General features: G+C 40.7%; 2 protein-coding genes across 3 annotated transcripts in view; both read left to right on the top strand.

Annotated features, from left to right (window-relative positions):
• The first annotated feature begins 1,750 nt into the window (after positions 1 to 1,750).
• On the top strand, positions 1,751 to 7,531 carry plrg1 (pleiotropic regulator 1). The gene is made up of 15 exons (XM_067498386.1): positions 1,751 to 1,910; positions 2,135 to 2,241; positions 3,092 to 3,228; positions 3,344 to 3,397; positions 3,515 to 3,608; positions 3,920 to 3,998; positions 4,105 to 4,203; positions 4,501 to 4,593; positions 4,878 to 5,027; positions 5,130 to 5,231; positions 5,880 to 5,982; positions 6,095 to 6,203; positions 6,419 to 6,558; positions 6,728 to 6,921; positions 7,018 to 7,531. The coding sequence occupies exons 1-15, from the start codon at positions 1,902 to 1,904 to the stop codon at positions 7,075 to 7,077; spliced, it is 1,530 nt and encodes a 509-aa protein (XP_067354487.1). The 5' UTR covers positions 1,751 to 1,901; the 3' UTR covers positions 7,078 to 7,531.
• Positions 7,532 to 8,212: 681 nt separating this feature from the next.
• Positions 8,213 to 26,652, top strand: part of dchs2 (dachsous cadherin-related 2) — a 28,514-nt gene continuing 10,074 nt past the window's right edge. The window contains exons 1-12 of one of the 2 annotated variants that reach the window (XM_067498385.1): positions 8,213 to 10,630; positions 13,151 to 13,342; positions 13,529 to 13,760; positions 14,702 to 14,938; positions 17,330 to 18,358; positions 18,455 to 18,642; positions 19,165 to 19,264; positions 19,362 to 19,525; positions 20,061 to 20,904; positions 21,506 to 21,745; positions 23,430 to 23,564; positions 26,144 to 26,353. In XM_067498385.1, the coding sequence (XP_067354486.1) occupies positions 8,885 to 10,630; positions 13,151 to 13,342; positions 13,529 to 13,760; positions 14,702 to 14,938; positions 17,330 to 18,358; positions 18,455 to 18,642; positions 19,165 to 19,264; positions 19,362 to 19,525; positions 20,061 to 20,904; positions 21,506 to 21,745; positions 23,430 to 23,564; positions 26,144 to 26,353 (5,317 nt within the window). In that variant the 5' untranslated portion in view covers positions 8,213 to 8,884. Of the gene's footprint in view, positions 10,631 to 13,150; positions 13,343 to 13,528; positions 13,761 to 14,701; positions 14,939 to 17,329; positions 18,359 to 18,454; positions 18,643 to 19,164; positions 19,265 to 19,358; positions 19,526 to 20,060; positions 20,905 to 21,505; positions 21,746 to 23,429; positions 23,565 to 26,143; positions 26,354 to 26,652 lie in introns of both variants that reach the window. The other variant, XM_067498384.1, reaches the window with a different exon arrangement.

Below are 26,652 nucleotides of genomic sequence, written 5' to 3'. Positions count from 1 at the left end.
TGACAGTGTCAGCTACCGTTACAATCATCAATGTGTCACAACTGTAGTGTACAATATATCACAGAACGTATTTGGATTTCAATATAACCTCCAGAGGTTTCAAGCTATGACAGCACACTCACAAAGCCTAAAAAGCACAGGAAAATAACAGAATATTCAATGTGCATTAAAATGAAAACTTTTGATTAATGAGCAATTTGGCAGAGGAGGGAACCTTTTAAACAAATCGAGTCAAATTGTGCAAGTTGGTGTTAAAACTTCTACCTAGTGTTTCTATTTGCAGTAAGGACTATTTATATTTTCCTCACTAAATCCTCACGTTTACACTTTATTTGTCCACAGATAATGTAATATTTATGATTTTTCGCTTTAAATATTGGAACCACCTATTGTAAGACAGATGGCAGGAATTATATTGTTACATTTTAGAGTTGCTCACCAAGTGACGAAGCTCATATCGGAATGTCACAATCACCATGTATATTTTGATCCGCATTTGGTTTATTTACTGTGCATTGTGCACTAGTACTTGTACCCTGTGTATCATCCCACTCACCTGAGTAACCGCTTGAGTCCAAATTCCATCCAGTTTGTAGTTAAATGACAAATGCACATGACGCCCACCTCACTCCCTAAAATCCCAAAAGTAAATACATTTGTTTGAGATACCTGTAACTTGGAAGAAGAATTGGTAAACAGGAATGTTTGGGTATAGTGCTACTATGCCAAAATATGGCAACTCAAACCTTTTTCACAAACTAGGTAGATGACATTTTTTGACAATCAGGGACTGAATAATCATTAACCCTAGTATGGTATTCTATTAGGCAAACATAGTCTAAAACGCAAGACAGGTTAACCAAACTGCCCTGTGCTCACTGCAATTTACATTCAAGTTTTCATTATTCTAGTTTCTGTTGGTGACTTCTGCTTAAGAAAGGGTTTTTAGGTAAATCGATCAAAAATGTTTAAGCTTACATTTGAGAATTTGGGTCTTTTAACAAAGGCAGACACAGATAGATGCTCAGTGACCTTTGTAACTATTGCATCATATGTTGTTTTTAAGAAAAACCCCCAAAAAGCACATTGTGCTCTGATGGTGATTTTACAGATCACGCCAAACATGGATTAGGCTACGAAATCAAGGCCACAAAAAGGAATGGGGGCATAATGTTCTATTTAGATATCTCTGCTGTGTATTTTCCTCTTCAGAATCTATCTATTTATCTTTCTATCTATCAAATGTTTGTATTTTTAGAAGCAAGAGCCACAGTTATAAACATTTACTACCATCTGTCACTGCTGTTCAATGAGCTTCGGAGCATATTTTTAAGAAAAACTATTTCAAACGGTTACATACATTATCTTTAAAGGAGAACTTCTGTCATTTTCTGCATTCATATTGTCCACAATCACCTCCATTGTTGTCAAAAAACTGATAACAAATTCGCCAGATGCCCCAGTCCAGTCCTTTTTTCTCCCAAAACATGTGGACAACATAAATACAATACAATAAAGCAGGATGGGACAACCTCCAACTCCACAGAGTTTATATGCCTGCCTCTCAGAGACAGAAATAATCAAAAATAATGTACAATTTACAACAATTATAATAATTAATTATTAGAAAAAAATCAAAGCGCTGGCATTTCTATATTTTATTATCTTGATTATCTTAATATTATACGATGCAGTGCATATGTTGGCCGGGACGCGGCGCTCTAAACTTCCAGGCCGCTTTCTGTGTGTTGTTTACTTCCGGAGCAGCAGGTCGTCGGTTTGTGGCCGCGGTTATCATGTTTTTATGTTCGTGATACATTTTCGACTATTGCCAAGCGATATATCTAGTAAAAGAAATACATTTTAAGTGTCTGTGTCATATCTGGATACGGGGAGCTACCATGACTGAGGTAAGCCGATGTTTGAATCCTTTTCGTGGATCTTTCTTTCTTTTTCTAGCGCTCAGGCGTTAGCATTACGTTACACATTGTCGGGCCCGGCTAATTTCTGGAACGTCCTAAGTTAACGTTGGGATTTCTCCTTACTTTTAATTACACAGTGACGACTATTGTGACATATAAACATTGCAGGTTTTAATACAGTCGTGTTTTTACATAATTGTGCTCTAATACAGGACGTGCAGAAGCACTCGGTCCACACGCTGGTCTTCAGATCTCTGAAAAGGACCCATGATATGTTTGTGTCCGACCATGCGAAAGCCATCCTTCCAGACGATGAAAGGTAAAAAACAAACTGTTGAAGATCAGCTTATACCGCAGTGTCTTTGTTTTTACATGTGGTTTTTAGTTTCTACAAAACTTGAGTTTGCCGTACGCGTTAGTCTTGTGTATATTTATTTGATAACTGGGGACGGTCTCCTTACATTACAATACTTTTAATTTTGCTATTAAAAGTTTAGTTTTGTTATTTCTGAGGTGGTTCTAAGGTTTTGGCCATCATATTTTAAATGAAGGAGGTAGACAAAACATTAGAACCACCTCTTCTTATAATAAACTCAAGTACGGCTTCACTACCCACTTTGACTTCAATAATAAACACATAGTAGAACGATCAGCTTTCTCACAGTTTGAACCTAAGAATTGAGATATTACCAAATATGAGCCTATGTAAAATGAAAATGAAAATATATGGCCGTAATGAAATATGTGATGACACTTACGTGGTATTATACATTTCTTTTTAACACCAGTGTGATTGTCAGGTGTTTTAATCAATGGATTAAATGACTTATGTTTAATGTCATTTACTTTAGACATTTTTTAAATTCTGTCTAACAATGAAAACATGTTGGTTTCTGAAGTGGAGAAGAATTTTGTTGATTTCATCATATCATAGAAAAGTGAAGGGAAAAAATAGGTTGGGACAAAACATTTGAAAGCTTCATTTTGAGCTCTTTGAATTTTTTTATTTTTTATTTTTTACAATATTCTGCCTTTAAAGGGTTATTCAGTTATTGTTAGAAAAAAATGCGACCAGCTCATGTTCACTCTTTACAATGTTTGTGAATGAGAATAATCATGTGTGATTTCTGAGGAAAAGACATTTGATTCATTATCTCCTGTATTTGTAGCCACAAACTGAAAATGGGAGTGAAACTAAAAGCGGATTATAGTGCAGTGTTACACATGCCCGTCCTGAAGGAAGGGAAAGACAGAGTTTTACACCTTCCAGGCATCATGCAAGGCCCCCAGAGTTACACGCAACCAGGTGAGCTCAACACTGCAGCATCATAACAGTAGATTTAGAAAAACACCCACGGAGGAATGTTATTTTTATGGCTGTGTTAATTGGTTGTAGTTTTAAGATAACTAACATGTTTCAGGAGATGACCCAGAGTATCTGGTCACTGGGACACATGCTTACCCCTCTGGACCTGGTAAGAAGGATACTTATTTAATCAAGTTGCACAAATGTACTTACTCTGAGGCCAATAACTGGGACATTCACTTGTGCCCTGGTCTCAGTATCACAGCAGTATTGTTTTATTCTACAGGTGTAGCACTGACTGCGGACACAAAGATGCACAGGAACCCAAGTGAGGCAGGGATCCACTCCCTGGCATTAGCTTTGCCCCCCTCAAAGGCCAGGTAAACAATTGTGTCACTCCAGAGTATAAAAAACGTAAATTAGTGCAGTATTGGCCCAATATAAGATGATCCGGCTGTAATATTTCACCCAGAGTAGATTTAGGGCCTCAAAATAAGGGCACATATTCGGTATACAATGCAAATGCATTATAATTAATCTGTCCTCAAATATTACTGCCTTTGTATTTTAGCTTTTTTCCAGCCTCTGTTGTAGTAGTGTTTTGTCTTAAACTGTTTTTTCAGACCCTTTTCCAGATTTTGACGCAACTAATTCAAATCTAAACAATTTTTACTTCATCACTGATTTTCAGGCTGGACACAAGCCGCACTGCCGCCAGTGTCAGTGACATCCACCGACATGCTGGCGGAGCAGAGAGGTCAACTGCTGTGGTGAGTCACAGCGTATTTCCACATGCACTCCATTTAATTTCTTGCTTGTCCTTGTTGTAAAGACCTTTACGAAATGCAGAACTGATGATGCATTTATTTATTTTAGTCACTAATGGAAGGAGGCGGCACCAGAAACTCTGCGCTCATGAGGAAAGCTCCTACCATGCCCAAACCCCAGTGGCATCCACCATGGAAGTTGTTTCGGGTAATGACATCAAAATACCAAAACTTTACGGGTTTTTGCTATTTACATTTACTGCTTATAAAGTGAGGCCTGCATCTAATTTGTAAATGTATGCACTTGATTAATGCTTTACACTGTATCTCATTCACCAGTTCACACATGCTCACACAATTTGGGGTTTAATGTCTGGGTCATGAACACTTTGGCATATAACAAGAGAAGGAGGGAATCAAGTCACAACCATGCAGTTGAAGTGATTGAGCCCCACTTGTGATGTCTGCCATGTTATTTTTAACAGCAACATGTTTTATATGATAGGTCATCAGTGGTCATCTTGGCTGGGTGAGGTCTATCGCTGTGGAGCCTGGAAATCAATGGTTTGTCACAGGATCTGCTGATAGAACCATAAAGGTGAGTAATGCTGAAAGTAAGTTCTTTCCGTGTACAAATACTACTCTGTGTGTCTTTGAGTTTCACCCAATAGTGCTCAGTGATTGTTGTTTTTGATAGCTGCCACGTATACATGTTTTGGTTCCAGCAATGTCAGAAGCACTTCTTTCAGTATCCCAGGAAGCCGACTGTAACCTGGTTACTTCAGTGCATGTAAACACAGTCTATGATTATCCCCCTGCCGCCTCGGGGTGTCGCGCTCTGATCTGACCCGTATGTGACAGGAATGTGATTTGTCTTGGTAGATCTGGGACCTGGCCAGTGGGAAGCTAAAACTCTCTCTGACTGGACACATCAGTACGGTGCGTGGTGTAGCGGTCAGCAGCCGCAGCCCATATCTCTTTTCCTGTGGCGAAGACAAGCAAGTCAAGTGTTGGGATCTGGAGTACAACAAGGTGTGTTATAGATGGCATCAGCACGTCACTTTCATAACAAGAATAACCGTTTTTGTTTAGTTTTCTCTGTGCTGTTTTTGAAGTCTGGTTACTCTCTTTTAGGTCATCAGGCATTATCATGGGCACCTGAGTGCTGTTTATGATTTAGACCTGCATCCAACTATTGATGTGCTGGTAACGTGCAGCAGAGATGCTACAGCAAGGGTACGCTCTTACTCTGCAAGCCTTGTTTTGGATGTTCATCCACATGTAAATAAATCCGGTCAGGTTCAGGGGAAGAAAAGGGGATCACGCCTCCTTTTTGTTGTCCATATCAAGGAGAAAAATCTAAATATTTAATTTTTATAATTTTGTCCATTTGCATGCCTACTGCAGTATAAAGAATGAACCCAAGCATGTACAGTAATGTCACATTGATACATCAAACTAGTTACTAGTCTGGTGTACTCTCCCTAGTTTGTTAGGATCTGTAAGCACAGAAAATTAAATGAGATGTTTCCACTTTACACAGCCTGTACCCCTTATTTAAAAATGTGACTTTAATTAAATAATACAGTCATTTTATTGGGAACTAAACAAAAGAACATTTTACATTTGCACGTTGTTAAGTCACACGTTTGTACTTTCGACTTTGTTATATTTATCTGTCCTGTTTGATAAAAGAGAGACTGCTGTGTTCACATTAGCCATGATTTCAAGTTTATGGGTGGTTTAAAATAAGATGTAATGTGAAATGGACATGAACAGGTCGTCATTGCAGCAAAGAATATTGTTTTAATATAAGGTTTTAGTAATTGAGCCTTAACAGATGAATTATGTGGCACATATAGAATTTCCTTTCTGTGCATGCAGGTGTGGGACATCAGGACCAAAGCTAACGTGCACACACTAACAGGACACACCAACACTGTGGCCACAGTCAGATGCCAAGCTGCAGAGCCCCAAGTCATCACTGGTATTTAAACTCCAATCTAACATCAACCACATCATTGTTTTCAGATTTTTTTTCTAGATAACTGCTTCTGTCATTATTATTCCCAGATTGACAACTAGTTATTTTCTTGCAGGTAGCCACGATTCAACCATCAGGCTGTGGGATTTGATCGCTGGAAAAACCAGAACCACACTGACCAACCATAAAAAGTCTGTCCGGACCCTGGTACAGCATCCCAGACAGTAAGTTGACATATAATGTGCAGTGGTGAAACCGTTGGCTGGTAATGCAGGTGATCTCTGAATAATTGTTCATTTATTACTTTCATTTCTCTGATTTCGGTCATTCTAAATAGGATAAATTTGAGATTGTCTCTCTAGATCTCTTAAAACGTCGTATGGCTAAGATGCCAGTAAAGAGACAAATGTACAATTGCTTTATTTCCTCTGTTTTACAGATACACGTTTGCTTCTGGCTCTGCTGACAACATCAAACAGTGGATGTTCCCTGATGGCAACTTCATTCAGAACCTGTCAGGTCACAACGCCATTATCAACACTCTGGCTGTTAATTCCGATGGTGTCTTGGTGTCTGGAGGTAATTATAGCCATATATGATGTTTCTTTTTTGTCTCATCCACTGATAAATTGTGAACATTAGGACTTTAAAAGAGAGTGAGTTCATTTTGACTGAAGTGAATATGTAATTACAGCGTAGAAACCTGTCGAGCCTTGTGATTTACCGTGCACATTTATGGTTTCACTAGCTGACAATGGAACCATCCACATGTGGGATTGGAGGACCGGCTACAACTTCCAGCGGATTCATGCAGCCGTTCAGCCTGGGTCTCTGGATAGCGAGTCGGGAATCTTTGCCTGCATGTTTGATCACTCAGAGAGCAGACTGATCACGGCAGAGGCTGATAAAACCATTAAAGTTTACAGAGAGGATGACACCGCAGTATGTTTTACAATCAACTTAAAATCAGTTTATATTTCTTACTTTACTTACTTTATAAGTCTTAAACTGCTTTCTCTCTCTCTCTCTTTCTTGCAGACAGAAGAATCTCATCCGATCAACTGGAAACCAGAAATCCTCAAGAGAAAACGTTTTTAATTTTTTCTTCTTTTTTTTTTTTTGCTGTTCCTCTTGTCACAGTAACAATTCTGAATTTGGTTTCTACCAAAACACCAGTTGTAGATACTCTCATTATGTGTTGCTAATTTGGGCTTTTTCATCAGGCAAACTTCTTCATAACCCATGTTTCTTAGACAAGATGCAACAACAACTTGAAACAAATTGTTCACTTTATTCTAAAAAAAAAAAACTGTAGTTCCAAAAACTGCCACTTTGGACGGACTTCCCCGAATGTTTGTTATTGATAATGACTGTTCGACCCCATCCACAGGAGCAGCTTTTCTGACTAGACTCAATGGGTAACGACTGTGTGACAAAATTGTTATATAAATATAGTTTTTTCCAGTTGTACAGAAACAAACATTGCCCCTTTTCTGGCCTGTAATGTGAAGCTTGTTTTGCTCCATTTATTAAAGACCACATTTTTCACATATTTGCTGTTGCTTAAGTTCAGCATGCTTTTGAGATTTTGTTTTAACGGAGGTTCTGTACCTGTACTTACAGCCGTACCTTTAATCTCCTTACAGTGACAGATCAGTAAGATCTGCAGACGTCTCGCTGTGTTTCTGCTGTCGCCATGTTGGCTGGATTATCTGCTCACGTGAGAGTCCATCACATTGTTCATCAACACAATGCAGATAAGCTTTTAGTGCTCAGTTATCCTCATGGATTGATTCCAGGAAAGGCACACAGGTCATTTAAAAGATACAAAATGACAACAAAAAAAAAAATAAAAATATCCAAAAAGAGACACGTGATGGCCAAAAGGAGAAAACATGATTGCCAGAAAGAACTAAATGAGCTCAAGGCAGTCAGACTACCACCGAGAATAATCACTCATAGCAACAACACGTAGACCAAACTCGACAGTGACTACAAACGATGTTACATCTTCAATTATGGTAATTTGATGTCAGTTTCGGGGTCCATGTAAATTAGTTTACATTTAGTAGACGCTTTTATCCAAAGCCGCTTACAAGTGAGGTACAAGGCAGCAAAAATCAAGTCAAGGAGAAAACATCAAAGCAAAGTCCTGTCGGAGAAGTGTTTACATTTCACGAGACGCAAGTGCGAGAAAGAGCAGATTTATTTATTTATATAGATGATTTAATTGCATAGGAAGATGCGGAAGAGTTCTGTTTTCTGAGCATCGTCCCAGTCCGGTATGTCCAGAAAATAGTTGCACTGAAATGTCTTTACCAGAAGATGGAGCCACGCAAACACCAAAAGGCGGTTTGCCAAACTAGACCGTCAATAAAATGCTTCCTTTTCATTCCTTTTCTGACAACTTCACCACAGTCGGTAAACTGAATGACCTCTGACGTTTTCGACGCGTTTCTATTTCAACTGCAACACTTCCCGGCTCACTTTCTGATCAGGTCCTACCTACACCGGCACCTGTCAGCACGCGGCGCCCAACGTAATCTTCAGTCCTAATTAAGTCTTAAGCGCTCAGGGCCACAGATGGAGCCGCGCAGCGCGCCAAGAGGTGTGTTCACTGTGCACGGACGGAGCTGCGCGGTCACTCAGTGTCCGTGATGCGGGGAGAAGCCCAGGGGATTTGCGTGACTTTGTGTGTGGATCTCTTCTCTCCAAAAATCACGCAACAGGCTGCAGAAACATTGTGATGGCGAATGACTGCTGGGTGCTTTCCTGTGCGCAAATGTGTGCGGTGCGTTTGCCTGTTTTCACTCGGGAAAGTGCTTTAAAACGTGAGTGAGGGGTGTTAATTTGACACGGAAATATGTAGCCTGACATTGATTCTCAGGGAGAAAATCTCGAAACCATGTGGAAAGGAGGAATGGGTCGCAATTATGTGTCCTTTTTGCTTCTCGAGACGCTCGCGCTGTCTCTGTTTTGCGGTCAGTCTCTGGGACAGGTGTTTAATTTGACAATGTTTGTTAAAGAAGGTTTGCCCTCTAAGACCATCATTGGAGACCTGGGAGCGGGGTTAAGCAGGCCAAGTACTGGATTCTTCATCTCTGAGAGCAGAGACTCTGATGTCTTCAGAGACCTGGAAATAGACGCAGACACGGGGATTATCTCCACAGCTGTAATTCTTGACAGAGAGAGCAGAGACAAGTATGAATTTGTTGCAGCCACGCTCACGGGTGAGATGATCAAAGTGAAAATTGAGGTGAAAGATGTCAACGACCATTCACCTGTGTTTCCCTCAGAGGATGTTGACTTGGAAATATCCGAACTGAGCCCCCCAGGAAGTCGGTTTCAACTTGAGGGTGCTGAAGACCGGGATGAGGGTGAGTTTGGTACCCAGGGATACAGGATCACAGAGAGGGAGATGGCTGAGATATTCCACCTGGATTATCGCACTGGGTCAGTCAACCACATGAGCCTGGACCTGGTGCTTGACAGCAAACTAGACAGAGAAACACAGGACTTCTACTCCCTGACCATTGAGGCTTTTGATGGCGGCATCCCTGCCAGGACAGGGACTCTGTATCTGAATATCCACGTCCTGGATGAGAACGACAACCCACCTGTGTTCAACCAAACCGAATATCACACCTCAGTGCCTGAACATGCTCCAGTCCTGTCTTCAGTGTGTCAGGTCCACGCAACTGACCTCGACCTGGGGCGCAATGGGCAAATCACTTATATGATCAACAGGCGACAGAGTGACCCAAATGAGTTCTTCTCCATCAATGAGACCACCGGAGTGGTTTACCTCAGCAAACTGCTCGATTGTGAAACTCAGGCTTTTCATGAGCTTATTGTCATTGCCAGAGACAATGGGGCTCAGCCTGAATACAGCAGCACCTTTGTGGGTGTAAAGGTGCTGAATATCAACGATAACAGTCCCACCATCAGTGTGCTGTTTCTCAGTGAGACGGGAGATGCAGTGGTGTCAGAGATGTCAGCGATTGGGGATTATGTTGCTCGAATTTCAGTGTCAGACCCTGACGTTGGGGAGGAGAGGGTCACTGTCACGCTCGAGGGTGGTGATGGGAAGTTCAGTTTGAAGCAGACGGATGATTTTCTCTACGCATTGTGCGTTAATGCGGACCTAGACAGGGAAGAAAAGGATCTGTATGAGTTAAAGGTGCAAGCATCAGATCTTGGGAGCCCCCCTCTGAGTAGTACGATGGTGTTGTTCTTGAGGGTGGCTGACACTAATGACTGCCACCCTGTTTTTGAGAAGGATGTATACATTATACGAATCTCAGAGGACGCCCCTCAGGGGAGTTCCCTGATCCAGATGCAGGCCCGAGATGCAGATGAAGGCGTTAACGCAGACGTCAGGTACTCCATCCTTAAGTCGAACGAGGACAGGCTGATCAGCATCGACCCGGAGTCGGGCCTGGTCACCACAGCTGCAGCTCTGGACAGAGAGACCCAAACGGAGGTGTGGTTCCTGGTGGCGGCGGTAGATGGAGGCGAACCGGCTCTGTCGTCCACAGCAACAGTCACGGTGCTGGTGGAGGATGTCAACGACAATGAGCCAGTGTTTCAGCAGCAGCTCTATAACGTGTCCATTCCAGAGCACCGTGACATCGGAAGCTGCTTTCTACAAGTACGTTCACTTCATCCAAATTACAAAATAAATAAAAACATTTTACATCCTTTCTAAGGTATATGAGCATACAGACATACAGACACTTACTAACATGAGAAACGGTGGCGTAGAGTAATGGTCAATTTTGGTCATTGTCACTTAAAAGTCAATTCTTGATTTAAAAAAAAAAATACTATTTTGAAGGGGTTATGGGTTGAAAACCAGTCCATTAGATAGTTTTACTTTCAATTCTCTGTTTCCATGGTAGACATACATTAGAATGGTCTTAGGAGCAGATACAAGTGTTAGGGAAAACTCCACTACATACGCTTGACATCTCATGTTTTCTGTCCCGGCGTCTCATTAACATCTTCTGATACAAACGTGTCCTTTATTCTGTAAGCACAACGCCCTCAGTGTTCCTTGCTAATCACAAACAATACACATCTTTTCCAGATTTGATGCCTCGTACCACACTGGTGTAGCCTGGCACAAGCTGACGCCAGTTACAGTAGAAGCTTTATTTACCAGTTAAATATCTGTGAACGCAATAACGTAGAATTTAAATAAGCACTAAAACATATTTTAGTAGTTGGGTTTCTGTGACGTGGCTGTACTGTCTAGTGATCTAGCACCAGGTTCAGCTTGATGTCTTCCTTTTTAAAATACTAACAAAAGTAAAGAAAAATCTCAAATGAGACAGTCAGAAGAAACCTTGATTAGGAAGAATAGATTATACACATCTAGTCACATTGGTTTAACATCGGGCAGTGTGTTGCAGCAAAGGGACATCAGTGAATCAGTGAAGAGGTCTCATATATGAAGGCAGAGAAGGTTGGGTTTACAAATGGGGTTGATGTGTATAAATCAAGTTTAATCTGTTATGTTTGTGTGAGACTCGTTGGGTGTGTTTTAAGTCGAATCAGACTTTGATCCATGTCTTTAAAACGTCCTTTGATCAGATCTCATAAAGTCTGAGATGAAATCATCTTTATGACTTGATAGTGAGCGCTCTATCTGTGTAATGTGTCTCTTGGCACGATCGCAGTCCGGCACGACAGAAGCGGCTTTGCACGGTTTTCGTCCGTCTCTTTTTCTGTTGCAGTAAAACTACTGGCTCTTTGATTGTTGGGATTTTTTTTATGGTTTTATTATGTTGATCCTCTTTGCCAGGGCCATGACTAGTATAATGATTCACAATTATGTTAAAGGTTAAAGGTAAATGCATTTATAGAGACCATTTCCTGCCAAGATGCACCAAGAGTTCTTGACATGTGCATAAGCACAATAGCCAAAACTCAAGTATATATGCATTCAGAATAAGCCGACAAAAGCATAACCGTAATAATCATGGACGGATGACTGAATTGCCTGAAACGCCTCTATGTGAAGTAACTGTTAATATTTCCCAAACCGAGACACAAAATGATACTAGACAAAATTACTACAGATAATGTGAAAAAGGGGATTCTTTTAGCTAGTAGAAACGTTTTTGTGTTAAATGTGAAAACAATTTTTGCTGTTTCAAAGTACAGGGAGGTAAATTTAACTCTTAACATAATATTTATTGCTCGTTGAGCTAGAAAAGAAATTACCAGATATAACAAAATAGTGAAGTGTACCGAAAAAAAACATTATAGGACAATAATCAAAACTTCAAAAGTAAACAAAAAAACTGCAAATGTAAACATTGTGTGGTTTTTGAAAGACCTGTAATCTAAAAAAGGTGGGGGCTTAAGCCTGTGGGTCGGACAAAACAAGCAGATGTCACCTTGGGCCCTGGAAAATATCTTGATTATTAATGAAAGTAACTGTGAAGTGAGAGACCGAGCTTTGTGCCATTTTAAGTTGTTGGTATTCTGTTATAAAGACAAAATCCAGCAAGTTGCAACTTGACTTGCAGTACAAGTACATCTACCTGCTATATGCATGTACTGCAAATCCTAACAAAGTGGAAGAAACGTTAAAACTAGTGCTGTTGGTTCAGAAACAAACTGCTGGTCTTCTTTTGCTAATATTCTTTTGACACCATCTTGAACTGGTGAAGCACAATCCCTTGCAATTAGTGGAGATTAAATACTTAATAAGATTATGGCTGCCATAGATTAAAGCTTTGGTAGGAGGCAAAGGCACATACAAACAAAGGATTACCATCAAGTAAGGCTTTACACTTTTAAATCTTTACAGAAAATGTGTCTGCATGCAAATTACTGCCCATACTCTTCTTTCATTACGTCTAAAACTCGAATTCTCATCAGACTTTTGCTCAAATCAACTGTGTTGCCTTTTTGACCAGATAATTGAAGTTTTCCATTAATACAAATAAGTAAGTTTCAATCTGAAGGGGTGATCAAATACTGCTCCAATTTTTATATGAAAGGATTTATTTTATTTCATTTATAATATTTTATGCATTTACTGTAGGATGTAGGAACTTTTGAGAACCTGTATTTTTCATCATGGCTTATCAGATGGTTTTCCCAGTGTCCTCATCACTTAGGATCTTCTCACGTGATGTGATCTATCTCTTCTGTCTAGGTTGTTGCCACCGATGCCGACAGCCCTGTGTTTGGCACACTGCTCTACTCTCTTTCTGATGGCTTTGACAAGCAGGACAAACACCCCCTCTTCCAGATCAACCCACAGACCGGAGAGCTGTGTGTCTCTCAGGACATCGATCGAGACACGGGACAGACAGTCCACGACTTCCTGATCAAAGCTGAAGATCCAGTAAGTGGTACTTAGTTTATATATAATCTGTTTTGACGTACATTGTGCCTGACCATCACAAATGAGGCGCTGCACTGTGATCAGAACAAAGCACGTTTGGCTCACAAACCGCAAGCTTTTAAAATTGAATCATTCATTTCAGTGTCCTTAATTAAATTCCTCCTCATCGCACTTTTTAACCTGCAGGGAGGCCTGAGTGCCCAAACCTACATTCACATTGAGATAGAAGACCTCAATGATAACGCTCCAGTGTTTAACCCTGGCGAGTACACCATGAGCATCAGCAGCCACGCACAGCCCGGCACAGACGTCCTCAACGTCATCGCTGTGGACCAAGATTCTGGCAGGTTTGGACAGGTCACCTACGACGTCCTTCCGGGTGACATGTCCAGTTTGTTTTCACTGGATAAACAAACAGGTAGGCTGACATCAGAAATTTAGCTACAGACAGAACATTGTGATCAGAACAACAGCCGCCCGAGGGGATCATCAAAAGGACAATGACTCAGTGACTCCAAAGAGTTTTGTCCACATACCTAACTAGTCAAACAAAACTGACGAAGCCTTCTGGGTTAGAGGTTTTTGCAAAGTAAAAGCGAGTAAAGTTGCCACTTAGCCTTTTTAGAGATACAGACTTATAACCATCTGTATTGTCTTATCAAACAAGGAAAAAAGATTATCAAGACAGCACAAAGCCATTTACACCTCATAGATCTGCTGTACCTTTAGATGAGTTTCTCTCATTTTGTTTGTTTCATCTCAAGGATGGAAGCCTTGAGGGGCCAAGCACAACAACAATATTTTAGTTGTGACTTCTGCATTAAGCCACACCCCCTACTCTTCATAATTTTACTGTGTTACCCTGCCAATGAACCAAAGTCCATACCTAACACTGTAGTAGCAGAACACAACATTTAGGCCATATGTGTTAAGGTAACTTCTCAATCATTAGTCACTTGTCACACAGATCCAATCATTAATCTTTAGGTGACCAGTGTGACTGGCAGATGAACAACCACCTACTTTGTGTAAGCCCCCATGATATGATTGCCAGTGTCACTGCTCAGCAAGGTGGCACCGAAAGCCCAAAGCTTTATATCCCCACATGGCCCTCTGTAGGATAACGTTTGAACATATATTGTAGGGCAACCATTTTAAAACTCATGGTTTGAAGTTGTTTGAATGTGTTTTTCTCTGTAAAACTATCATGACATGACCAATCATTCAAAATAGTTACTGATTGTTTTGTCAACTAGTCTTAGCTGTTGTCATAGAGAGGTTTTTAACAGGTTAAATTAAAAAAAGAATCAAAGAAAAATTGACTTCCAGAGTTTTAAAGCTTGTAATTCCTTTCTATAGGAATGCTCTTTTTGTCCTCCACTCTGACCCATCTGGGTGCAGCCAGTGTGAAGCTCTTAATAACCGCACGAGATGGTGAAGGCTTGACATCAGCCCGACCTGCAGAGGTCACTATCAATGTTTTACCCAGCGCTCAGGCCCCGGCTGTGTTCCAGAGGTCACGGTACAGCTTTACAGTCCCTGAGGACACACCTCCAGGGACGTCTGTGGGGACAGTGGAGGCGGTAAACCCAGCAGGTCAGTGTGTATTTGCCGACATCCTTCTCTACTATTACCAGAGGAGCTGGGGATGTGGGCGATTGATGAGTAGGTTCATGTAAATGGTAAATGGCCTCTTTACAGTGTAGCTTCTTATTCACCCATTCACACACACTCACACACCGACTGCCATGCAAGGTGCTCACCTGACCCGCCGGGAGCAACTGGAGGTTCAGTGTCTATGAAATATAGCCAGGAGACACCTGGGAATCTGACCCCATGGTTCCTGGATGACTGCCCTTCCAACTGAGCTATAACCGCCTACATGTATGTAATTACTAAGTCTGTAGAGGAAAAATAGATGTCTCTGCAACTTCTTACTTACCATATGTTTTTTATTATACAGGTCAGATTCATATTAAAATACTTACAGCTCCTGTGAATTTGGGAACAATCAAAGTATGCCAAATTAGCTATTAGCTGTTTCTGTTTACAAGATGATTATGGATGTGCTGACAGGGGTTACTTGTTTACTTTGATACTGAAGGTAACTTAAAATCGTGATGATTCTCAGGCTTGTTCTGGAGTTATGAGGAGAAACATTTTTTATTCTGGGATATCAAAGATCATTTATGGATGGTCAGCAGAGATGATGACATTTAAATTAAATGGCAGACGTTAAATGTTGTCTATATTGTAAATAGGAAGCGAGTACAGGCACAGAAATTGTAATTACATTTTTAACAGTGTTTTCAAACTTAGTAAAATTTTCACAAACATAAAATGACTCAAAGTAAAGAGGAGCTGTATAATTACAGCCTGTTGCTGTGTTACACAGAATGCTCTGAATGATTCCACAAATAAAAATCCACGTTGTCATTTAGAAAAAGAGCATTTGTATAGCATTTGATTCATGTCTGACTGAGGCTCCAGAATTTGGAGAGAAATCTTCTCTTTTCTTCATTTAAATGAAACTGGCTTCTTGCCTGCTTGTGGTGTAACGAGTTTAATGTAGACAAAAAGTAGAAACAGAATTAACTAGATGGTGTAAAGACCAAGAATGTCTATGATACTGGACTTGATTGTTCGATTTAAGCAGGATTTGTGCCGACAGATGACTGTGAACAAAACCATTGAGTGATCTGATCTCCTTCCAGAGGAGGGATACAGTTTAATCTTTAATCCTCCTTAGCGACATAAACAGACAGCAGATGATAAAGGGTCAGAGACAGTTGTACAATATTTTTCAAATTCTTAGAAGTTCAATTTGCAGTTTTACAGTAAAAATGCGTTAATATAGGTGCAATGCTCATTGTCTGCGTTAACTATGTGTCATTATAATAGCATTACTAAAATAATTATTGACATTTCATTACTACAACTAGTATTAAAATCAAATAAGACACATTAGCTTGAACTCTTTATATTATTAGATCTGCAATAATTTAAACTATTCTCGACTTTCCTAGCTTCCTGGTTTTTGAGGATTATTCCCTCATAGTCCTCTTGTTGTGTGCCACTGACTTTACTTTGGCAGTTAAATCCCTCTACTACACTAGACAGTCATATAAGGTTTTCCAGTTAATTAAAAGATTAAGGTTTCAACATCAAGAGGAAACAACAGAACTGGGCTTGTTTGAGAGGGGGCTGGGTACAGTTAAGCCCTCTGCTTTGTTTATTACTTTGTAGTTACTGTTGGAGTAAAACAAACACTTGGAGAGGATTACTGAGATCTTAAACCTGACCTGTACTGTAATTATGTATTGCTGCTTAGTGTGTGTGTGTGTGTGTGTGTGTGTGTGTGTGTGTGTGTGTGTGTGTGTGTGTGTGTGTGTGTGTGTGTGTGTGTGTGTGTGTGTGTGTGTGTGTGTGTGTGCTATCTAATTAAAATTGTATGTTTGCATTACATATTTTGTGTGCCCATACACACACCAAAAACATTAAAGGTATTATAGTATAACCCATAAATACTTTCTCCTCTACCATCGGACACAGACATACTCCACTAGATACTAACGCTAATAAGATTTTGGGTGTGTGTAATGAGTTTTCATGAACATGCGCGTGCTTACTGAACAACATTTGCTTTGTGAGTGAGCTTTTAAAGGACCTTATTTCCAGTTTCCCAAGTTTTACATTTTAGAGTCCGGTAGTTTACTTATTATAATTCGTGTTAGCATTAAATAGCAAAGTTTGTTGATTTCCTGTATACTAACTACAAAAACTGTGTACTATGCAGATTAATGTGCATTAGACACTGTGTACAGGTACAGTAGGACATTTTCTGTGAGCACCACTAACAAAATCCTATACCCCTCCATTATTTTGGGAATAGAGGCTGAAACGTGAAACCCTAAACTAAAACTGTCTGCATGCCGAACACTTTGGGTACATCTACATCTATCAATAAAACTCTTCTTCTCTTCGCAGACTCTATGGAATCTGTATCCTACCGAATCTCTTCTGGAGACCCCCAGGGTTTGTTTTCAGTTCATCCGAAGACCGGTCTGATAAGCAACATCAAACCTCTGGACCATGAGTCGCAGCCATATGCCTTATTGGTTCTTCAGTCCTACACAGACACCTCTCCAGTTTACAGCATCACCCAGGCCAACATCACTATAGCCGACGTAAATGACAACGCACCTGTTTTCCCCAAACACAGTGAAAGCATCACAATTTCCAAAAACACTCTTCCAGGAACTGTGCTGTTCATCGCTCATGCACATGACTATGACAGTGGCTCTAATGGGAAGGTGCAGTATTTCCTGAAAAGTAGCAGAAATGGCACCTTTGTTGTTGACCCCAACTTCGGGACAGTTGTGTTAAATCAGAGTTTACAGGCAGATCATCAGCAGAGGTACAGTCTAGAAGTTGTGGCTAAAGATGAAGGAGAACTTTCCTTGAGCTCCACGCTGACCCTCACAGTCAACATAGACCACACCGCTGCTGAAGACAGCCTGACGTTTGAGACTTTGGTCTACCAGGTAGAGATAGGTGAGGGATACCGCAAAGACTCTCGGGTCATCCAGGTGAGGGCGCACCTGAGCAGAGGAGCGCACATGTCGAACTCGGGCCTCACATACTCCTTGGAAGTAGAGGCTGGTTTCCCTCCTGCTCCATTTCGGGTTCACCCAAAGACGGGATGGTTGTACCTCTCCCACAACCTTGACTATGAGGCAGAATCAGTGTATCGTTTTCGAGTGTTGGCCACAGCCAGTGAAGCCTCGCTGGCGAACACTACAGCCACAGCCACAGTGACAGTGCTGGTGCTGGACATCAATGACAACGCCCCAGAGTTTAGCAGTGAGGTTTATTACTTCACTGTGTCAGAGGGGTCGTTGCCTCAAGGCCTGGTGGGAACAGTCAAAGCCGTTGATCTGGATTCTGGGAAAAATGCCCAGCTATCCTACATCCTCCTCTCAGATGGGAAGTTCTTTCGCATTAACGCTAAAACAGGTAAAGGAGTTCACGTTAAGAATAATTCCGTCATATTGTGCTTCACTGTGCAGCTGATCACCCTTAATTTGCTTTGCCTTATCTGCACCAATGCAGGTGAAATCATCAACTGGGTGGCGTTGGACCGGGAGCAGCACAGCCAGCACAGCCTGAAGGTGATGGTTACAGATCAAGGTCACCCACGTCTCAACGCCACTGCCACCGTTCACATCCTAGTAACTGATGTCAATGACAACACACCTCAGTTTACACACCTGCCTGCAAACGGAGAGCTCAGTGTGCAGGTAAGAATGAATCCATTCAAAGTGTCCAGTGAAACTTTGCTACATTTAGTTTGTTGCTGTTACTGTCACAATGCAAGTTAGGTGATATTTGCTTATCCAATCGACTTGGTCAGAATGTGATTAATGATCTCCCTGAAACCAATAGGGTTTAAGTGTTGACATTGGCCTCACATCCTCCACCACATACTCATCTAGAAGCCATCTTAGCTCCTTCCAAAACAGAGTTTTTACTGACAAAATGGGTTTTCAGTTTACATCCTTGTAATATGAAAGTTAATCAAAAAATAGAAATTATTGACAGCATTGTTTTCTGGATGGAAGATGCTACTGCGTGACATAGCAAAATAACCTCTTGAGTCACAGTCTTAGGCCAAGGGCAGCTTTGTTTAGTTCCCAATTCCTGTTATGTCCTCTTGGTGAAGTGTCCATGAGCAAGACACTAAACCCCATTACAGTGACATTACAGTGTCATTTTAAAATCCAGTGTTATTCAAACTTTACATGTTCCTGTCTTCATTGCAGATATGGTCTGGTTTACCATCAGGTGCCTTGGTAACAAACGTGTTTGCCAAAGATTTGGATGCAGGAGAAAATGGAACAGTTACCTTCTCCTTGCTCACAGGTAAGTAAAGCTGCACAGAGTCGTTCGTTTTCATGTGTAACCTCCCCATGAGTTCCTGAGAATCATCACTTGTTATTTTTCTTACTCGATCTAGAAGATGATGAAGATGGTCTTTGGCACTTTGAGATTGACGGTGAAAGTGGCGACATCAGAACCACAGAGCTTTTCACCTGGGACGCTCGCCCCTATTACACCCTTAAAGTAACTGCCAAGGACAGCGGAGCCACACCTCAGCAGGACACTGCAGTCATTCATGTACAGGTACTGCATTCACTCTACTGCAAACTATGATTCTAATGTTATTATATGAGATTCATGCACAGATTATTTGTATCTGCTCACTGAATATTGCAAGCTCCCAAAAACTTTAAGAGGTTTTGACCATGAAAGTCTTTTTGAAACATCGCTGAAACAACAAAAACATGCCACATTTTTACATAGATAGCAGAAAATAAATCATGATGATGCATTATTTATATAATAACACAAAGTGATGATTATCATGCGTAAGCTAAAGTTTATTTTACAAAGTACATTGTATATAACACATTTTTACAGCTACAAAAAAGTAAGCTAAATGTTTTCATGTACCTACCTTTTGCACTAGGGGGAAACATTGTTTTTTTTTTTCAAAGGGTTTTATATGAAAGTGTTAAAACATGAGGTGACACATAATGTGTTTCATTTTTAAATCTTTCGCGTGTTTTGACTTGTTGTAATTTGTCGTGAACGAGTTTATGTTCTGTGTGATATTGTACAAACAAACAGTAGAAGCCTGCACTTGTTTAATCTGCAGGTTCATGGAGTTGAGGCCCTGTACGGACACGCTGACCAGCAAATTGTGAGGCGCTTCATAGTGAGAGAGGACACAGAACCGGCAACTGTTATCGGATCTGCCAGTGTGTCTGATAAAGAAAAATTCCACTATTCAATCTCCGAGGGTGACGGGAGCGTTCACTTTGGCATCAACAGCTCTTCTGGTGACATATACATCAACCAGCCGCTGGACTACGAGTCTGCCATGCAGTACATTTTCATGGTTCGAGCCGAAGAAGTCGGCCTCGCTCCAGGAGCGAACATGTCTGTGTTGGTCAGCGTGATGGTGGAGGACGTAAACGACCACACGCCCTGGTTCCCTGATAAACTGGTGACGTTTGCACTGAGGGAGGATGCCACAGTCGGATCACTGGTGTTTGCTTTCCATGCACGAGACGCTGATGGGACCTTTCCTAACAGTGCCCTCCACTACACTCTGACCTTTGACCCGGAACTCAGTGGGTCTTTTTCACGATTCCCCTTCCAGATCAACCCTCACACTGGGAGTCTGACTGTATCAGCACCGTTAGACCGCGAGACCACCCCGAGCTTTGCGTTCACCGTGACAGCCACCGACCAGGCAAAGAGAAAGGACAGACAGAAACAGACATCAGTGACGGCTCAGGTCTTTTTGCTGGATGTGAACGATAACCGTCCAGTGTTCATATCAGTGGTCATGGTTCAGGTGATGGAGGATGCAGAAGTGGGAATTCTGCTGCATCATTTTGTGGCCATAGACAGAGACCAAGGTGAAAACGGTGTGGTCTCCTACGCCATCATAGCTGGAAATAAGAAAGGATTTTTCTCACTGGAGGAGAAAACGGGTGAGGTTTTTAACTATTAGTCAAAAGATTTTAAGATATTTGTCTACGTTATTAACATTACAAAACAAAATATTACATTGTTGTAAGTGTTTAAGGAGCAAAGAGGAGCAGAGAAGTCTTTAGTTATTTTTTGTTGTCTCACCAGTGAGGTTTGATTGGACTTAAGCAGCAATTTGTTGGATATTTTACTCCTGTAAATGTCATATTCTTTTAATAGATGTACTTTGTCACCAGTAGCTCTCAGGGTCGTGTATATACTTTATATTAAATCTTATTGAAGCCCATTGGATAGAAATGGGGATTAAAAATCTATATCGTTATGCTAATAATGCTAATATGTAGTTTACTAATGGATGTGAAGTTTACTCATTAATGAATGTACAGATTTGAGGCAATTTTAAAGCGTATTACTGTGATGTGGTACCAATGTTAACTCTACTTGTACAGCACTTGTGTTACTATAATTAGTGTTTTTACACACGCTACCTGAGACTGTAATAATAATAATACAGTAAACACAAACTTAAATGTATTATCAAATTATTTGTATTGTCCAAGAAATACAACAGCCTTCATATTCAAGCTTTGCCATATTCTTCAGGCCGCTTGTTTCTCTCTGCCCCTCTGGACTATGAGACACAACGCTTCCACCGTCTGACCGTCCGTGCAGTGGACCACGGCCTGCCCTCACTCTCATCTACGCAGACTCTGACAGTAGAGGTGGGGGACGTGAACGACCAGCCGCCCGTCTTCAGTCAGGGCGTCTACAATGCCAGTGTGGCAGAGAACAGAGACCCTGGAGAACCAGTGGTCAGGTTATCTGCCATTGATAAGGATTCAGGTAAAATCAATGTGATTTTTTTATTTATTTATTTTTTTACTTTGCACTGTTCCGCAATGATTAACTAATCTCAAATTTTTAAAAAAAATATGCTTTTTGCATCTGAAGGGGTTGCCTGAAATAATCTCCCGGTGCACATGCAGATGGTAGTATCCCTCCAAAGTGCCTAGATGGCAGCACTGACATGTGTCTGTAAAGCCTGACAACTTTTACACAAATACTCTTTGAATATTCACCGAACAATGCCAAATAAAGCCAATGGGCAAAGCCTTTGAGATGCTCAAGGATGCTCTAGGCTATTAAAAATATAGAAAAGAATTGAATAGTCTTGTTTTTTCACAGCTGTCTTCTCTTTTTGGGCAGAAGTAGAGCAGTCCTCTTTATTATTATTTTTTTAAAGTCTTAGTACTGCATGACAAAATGCTGTTGAGTAGCAGCTCACCCTGCTGTGTTTTGGTTAAACTTCACCAGTGCATCAAGGTTAGCGTCTGTTTTGTTTCACTCTGTTAGCGGTTTGATTAAAACCAAACCCCTGCTTTTTTTTTTCCCCCCCTCAAGTGTTGTTCCATTTGTGTCTTTCTCGTGTGCCACTTCCACCATAACTCCCAGCAAATTCCATTCATCTGAACCCTAATCACATTCACAAATCTACACATCGGTCCTGTTTATTTTAACACATGGTGCACGGGGCCTCCTCAATCCCATTTCGTCTCGTCATGTTGACAGTACGAGTCCTTTTAAACACAGGAGGTGCGGGACATGTGGTGGGAGAATCCGTACAGGAGTGGTTTTGATATGAACTAACATTCTTGGGGGTGAGAATTGTCCAAGAACAGCAAGCACACAGCTCCTCTGGGAGATTTTAAAGGTCCCGTCTCATGATGATTTCCCTAATCCGAACCATCTGTGCCAATAGGCCCCGTGTTTTCATCTGCCTCCTCAAATCACCTCGTCTGGCAGCTCAGCCTGCTCTCCCACCAGTCTTATTTGATTATCATTTGTGCTGCTCTTCCCCCAATGCTCCCCAAAGATGGCCGTTGTTTTGTGCCTGTGTTAGTCTCTGTATCCAGTTTCCATGTGTTGGAATCCGTCAGAGGACATGTGCAGTATCAGCGAGTGTGACAGCTCACCTTTGCATGTTCTGGATTTCACTTTATAGAGCAACATATTCCCATGTTAAGGGGGATTTTTAAAAGAAAAACTGTTCTCGGGAAACGGTTTTCATAGAATTTTACGTTAGGACTTGGCGAGCACAACAAGATTTCGTCATGCAATAAACTTAAATGAAACATTTCCTGTGCACAGTAACAATGTACTCGAAGCACAAACCTTTAAAATGTTGCTAGTGCTGAGATTTCTGATGTGTAACTTTTAAGGTTGAATTTTTTTGCATACCAATAAAGAAACCAAGGTAATCCAGTACATATAACATAATGTAATATAATATAGTTTTTCTTACATTGCTCATTAGCTCTAAAGCTAAATTAAAGGATTTAACATAAAATCCTAGTTAGTGACGATATTATACCTGACTATAATACATTAAGCGATATCTCAAACAGTGAAAATTTACAGTAGTATTGCACATGTGGGTTTTTTGTTTCCCTCATACTCTTTAAAATGAAAAAAATTATTTTGCGGTTTATAAGAGTGTTCAGATTAACTTCCCATGACCACCCCTCAGAGGAGAATGCAGTGGTGTGGTACAGTCTGCTGCCTGGCCCCGGCTACGAGCTCTTCAGCATCAACCCTTACACCGGGCTGATCACCACCACCTCCTACCTGGACAGAGAGCAGCAGCAACATTACACCCTCCGAGGTAAGACGCACAAACAAGCTCACTGCAGACTCACAGCTTAAGTCTGTAGGAAACCTAGAACACTGATAAGGTGACAACTTCAATATCTGTGGTGTTCCGTACACTTGCTCCGGTGAGAAATAAAATAATACAACAGTTTTCATCTCATTTCAGAAACACGGTTGAAATGCTCAAGAACAAATCGACATTGAGATGAAAGGCTTTCACAGAGCGTTTTTAGTGGAACCTGCCCACCCTGCCTGAAATTCCTGAAACTAAACGTTTATGAATGCAACTACAAGCTAAGCTGAAATGAGTAGTGGTGCAGGATCGCACAGCAAAGACCAGATATTATAACCTTTTTTGTGAGAGAGATCAGAGTTGAACATACTGTAAACTCATACAAACAGCATTATGTCTCTAAAAAAGTTATTAATCCAAAATGAGTCTAGTGTAGTGATCACTAGTAGTAGGTTGAATCTGTTTTGCTCTATGATCTGATGCTTTTTTTATTTTATTTTGACCCTACTCATGTAGCAGCATTTGCGAATTACTTTCAAGAATAAAACGCATACTACATACGACAATTAGTCCGGGGGGTTTCGATTTAGCTGTGTCCACTGCTGCATCTCAATTGTTTGAAGTCTTTCTGCCACTGCTGGTAATGAGGACAGTGCTAATGTTTACAGTCATGTGTTCTTACTGAGTATTTATCTTGTGTAATCGAATTACTGCCTAAGGATACCGCATGAAAAGTAATACTAGAAATATGCTCCAAAACTTCATATAAAGTGGAGAGGTGCTGTGGAAACTCCTATGTACAGGTACTGATCATCACATGCCACATTCAGCTGGCAGTGTTTAAAGTTGGTATTGACTAAGGATTTGGACAAAAAGTTAATAATAAATAATAAAAATGTCACTTAAGTGACACTGGACATAAAACCACTGCTACAAATGATATTGTAATAGTCTACTTGGCTACAATTTAATGTTCCTGCTTGGCTGCACTTTTATGTCAGTTGTTGGCTCAGGTCTTCCTACTGCAGCGTTATATAAATATCTAATATCTAAAGACATCAGAAGTAGCTCAAATAAAACATAGACGCTGTCATTTATGGTCTCAATTAAACAGAGACATTTCCCTCTACCTTCTCTATTGTTGTGATTAGCAGCCAGAGTCATAAAGAATTCAAGGTCTGCTTTTTGCATGAAGCAATATCCATCAGAGTGATTTATGCAAAAGGTAACAGTAGACTTTTACAGGGCTGAGGTACAGTATGTGTAACCCTTTTCTGACGGCGCCGCTTCACCCCCAGCCTTTTTGAAAGTGTTTGCTTTCGCTCCTTTATAGGCGAATGCAGTAATTACGTTGAGTCTATTGAACATTTATTTTTTGTGATAAACTGCTTTCAGATGTTTTATCCTAATATTTGTACAGCCCAGAGTGTAAGTATAACAGTTAAATCTAATATCAAAATGTAATAACAGCAAAGCCTGAAAGTCTTGACGTTGTGCCAGTATCAAATGGGGTCTATTAAGGGGGAAAAAAAACTAATTATGGGGATTTTCTCTGGCTACAGATGAATTTGGAAGAAAAAGAAAATACCCACTTTCAGCGAATATTAAAAGCTGTCACAGTATACTTCATGTTGACAGGATTTGTTTTCATTCATCAGTGTCGGTACTGCTGCAGACCTACTGTAAGCAGTTGTCAGACAGGAGGAATGGAGCCAAGAACTTTGGGTTATTGTCTGAGCAAAACTGTATTGTATTTCCATACACTTTGCATTGTTTTGAAGTTGTTAGTGGAGTCATACTGGAGTGAACCACCCCTTATTTTATATCACAGTATGATTCCACTACCCACTTTGAGTAGAATTATCACCTTTCTGAAAATTTTAACATTGTAAAAGCTGAATTCATGGCAGAGCTGCTGTATTGGATTGCATTAGATTGTGCAGGTGTACCTAATAAAGTGGCCAGTGAGTGTTTATAGTAATAGTATTTTGTGGTTGAACTATGATATTATTTCCTGGTCCCTTTAAGCTGTGTAACAGAACTCCTTCACTTTTAGCCAGGTCCAATTCTCTGATACCCTCTGAAATCTCTCACCGATTATTTAATAGATTGACTTGATATTTAGAAGCTGTGCTGCTTCCAGAGGATCAATCCCACTGATTTTGGGGACCCTCTGATTATCCATCCAACTCCACCATTTAACATTGTTGCCTTTCAGTTAAATAGCTGCTCATGCTTTGCTACAAACACACAATTTGTGTTGAGACATTCATGTTTCCCAAATTGCTGTTATGATATTCTTCTGGTTTTCATTCATTAAGTTGGTGAACTGAGTAAACATTATCTATGAAATGTCAACAGGTTTCACCATGTTAGCGTAGACTCGTAGTCTATATGAAAACAGCCCGTCATTACTCATCGTTGCTTAGCAGTAAAACTTTACATTTTTATAAGTTTGTGCCATTATATTAGAAGAAATAAGATCACGGATTTAACACGACCGTGACGGTTTAAAGGTTATCATCTAAAATTCTACCAAAATTAGTAAACCGCAAACCTTTTTTGTTTTCTATCCCCAGTCCAAGCTCGTGACAGCAGCGCTCGGCCTCTTTCGGGCACGGCCACGGTGCTGTGCTCTGTACTAGATGAGAACGACAACCCTCCAGAGTTCATGCAGTCCTCCTTCCAGATCAGCCTGCCAGAAAACTTCCCTCCGGGGGTCGTCCACAACGCTCAGGCCTCTGATCCAGATCACGCAGAAAATGGAACTATACACTACTCCATAATGGGTAAGAACATAGATAGTTTGTTTTATGTCTATATATTTGTATTGCATTTTGTAGATTAGCTATAATTCACGTTAGTAATAAAGGTTATGCTCATGTTAACAGTGTAGATCTGGAAATAAATGAACATTGTGAAAATAAAGACCAATGAGGCAAGACAAACTAATTCACGCCAGGCTAACCAAATGCTAACATTTGTCCCCGATTACATAAAGTTGATTGTGTGATTGCTTATCTTAAACTTGACCATAGCAGTGACGGTGGGTTTTCTGGTTTCACTGCTGCCTTAGTACAGTTTTATC

The sequence above is a fragment of the Channa argus genome, chromosome 3 (genome assembly GCF_033026475.1).
Source record: "Channa argus isolate prfri chromosome 3, Channa argus male v1.0, whole genome shotgun sequence".
Taxonomy (NCBI): Eukaryota; Metazoa; Chordata; class Actinopteri; order Anabantiformes; family Channidae; genus Channa; species Channa argus.
Note: the sequence above shows the minus strand (reverse complement) of the source record. Positions and strands in the feature narration are given on the sequence as shown.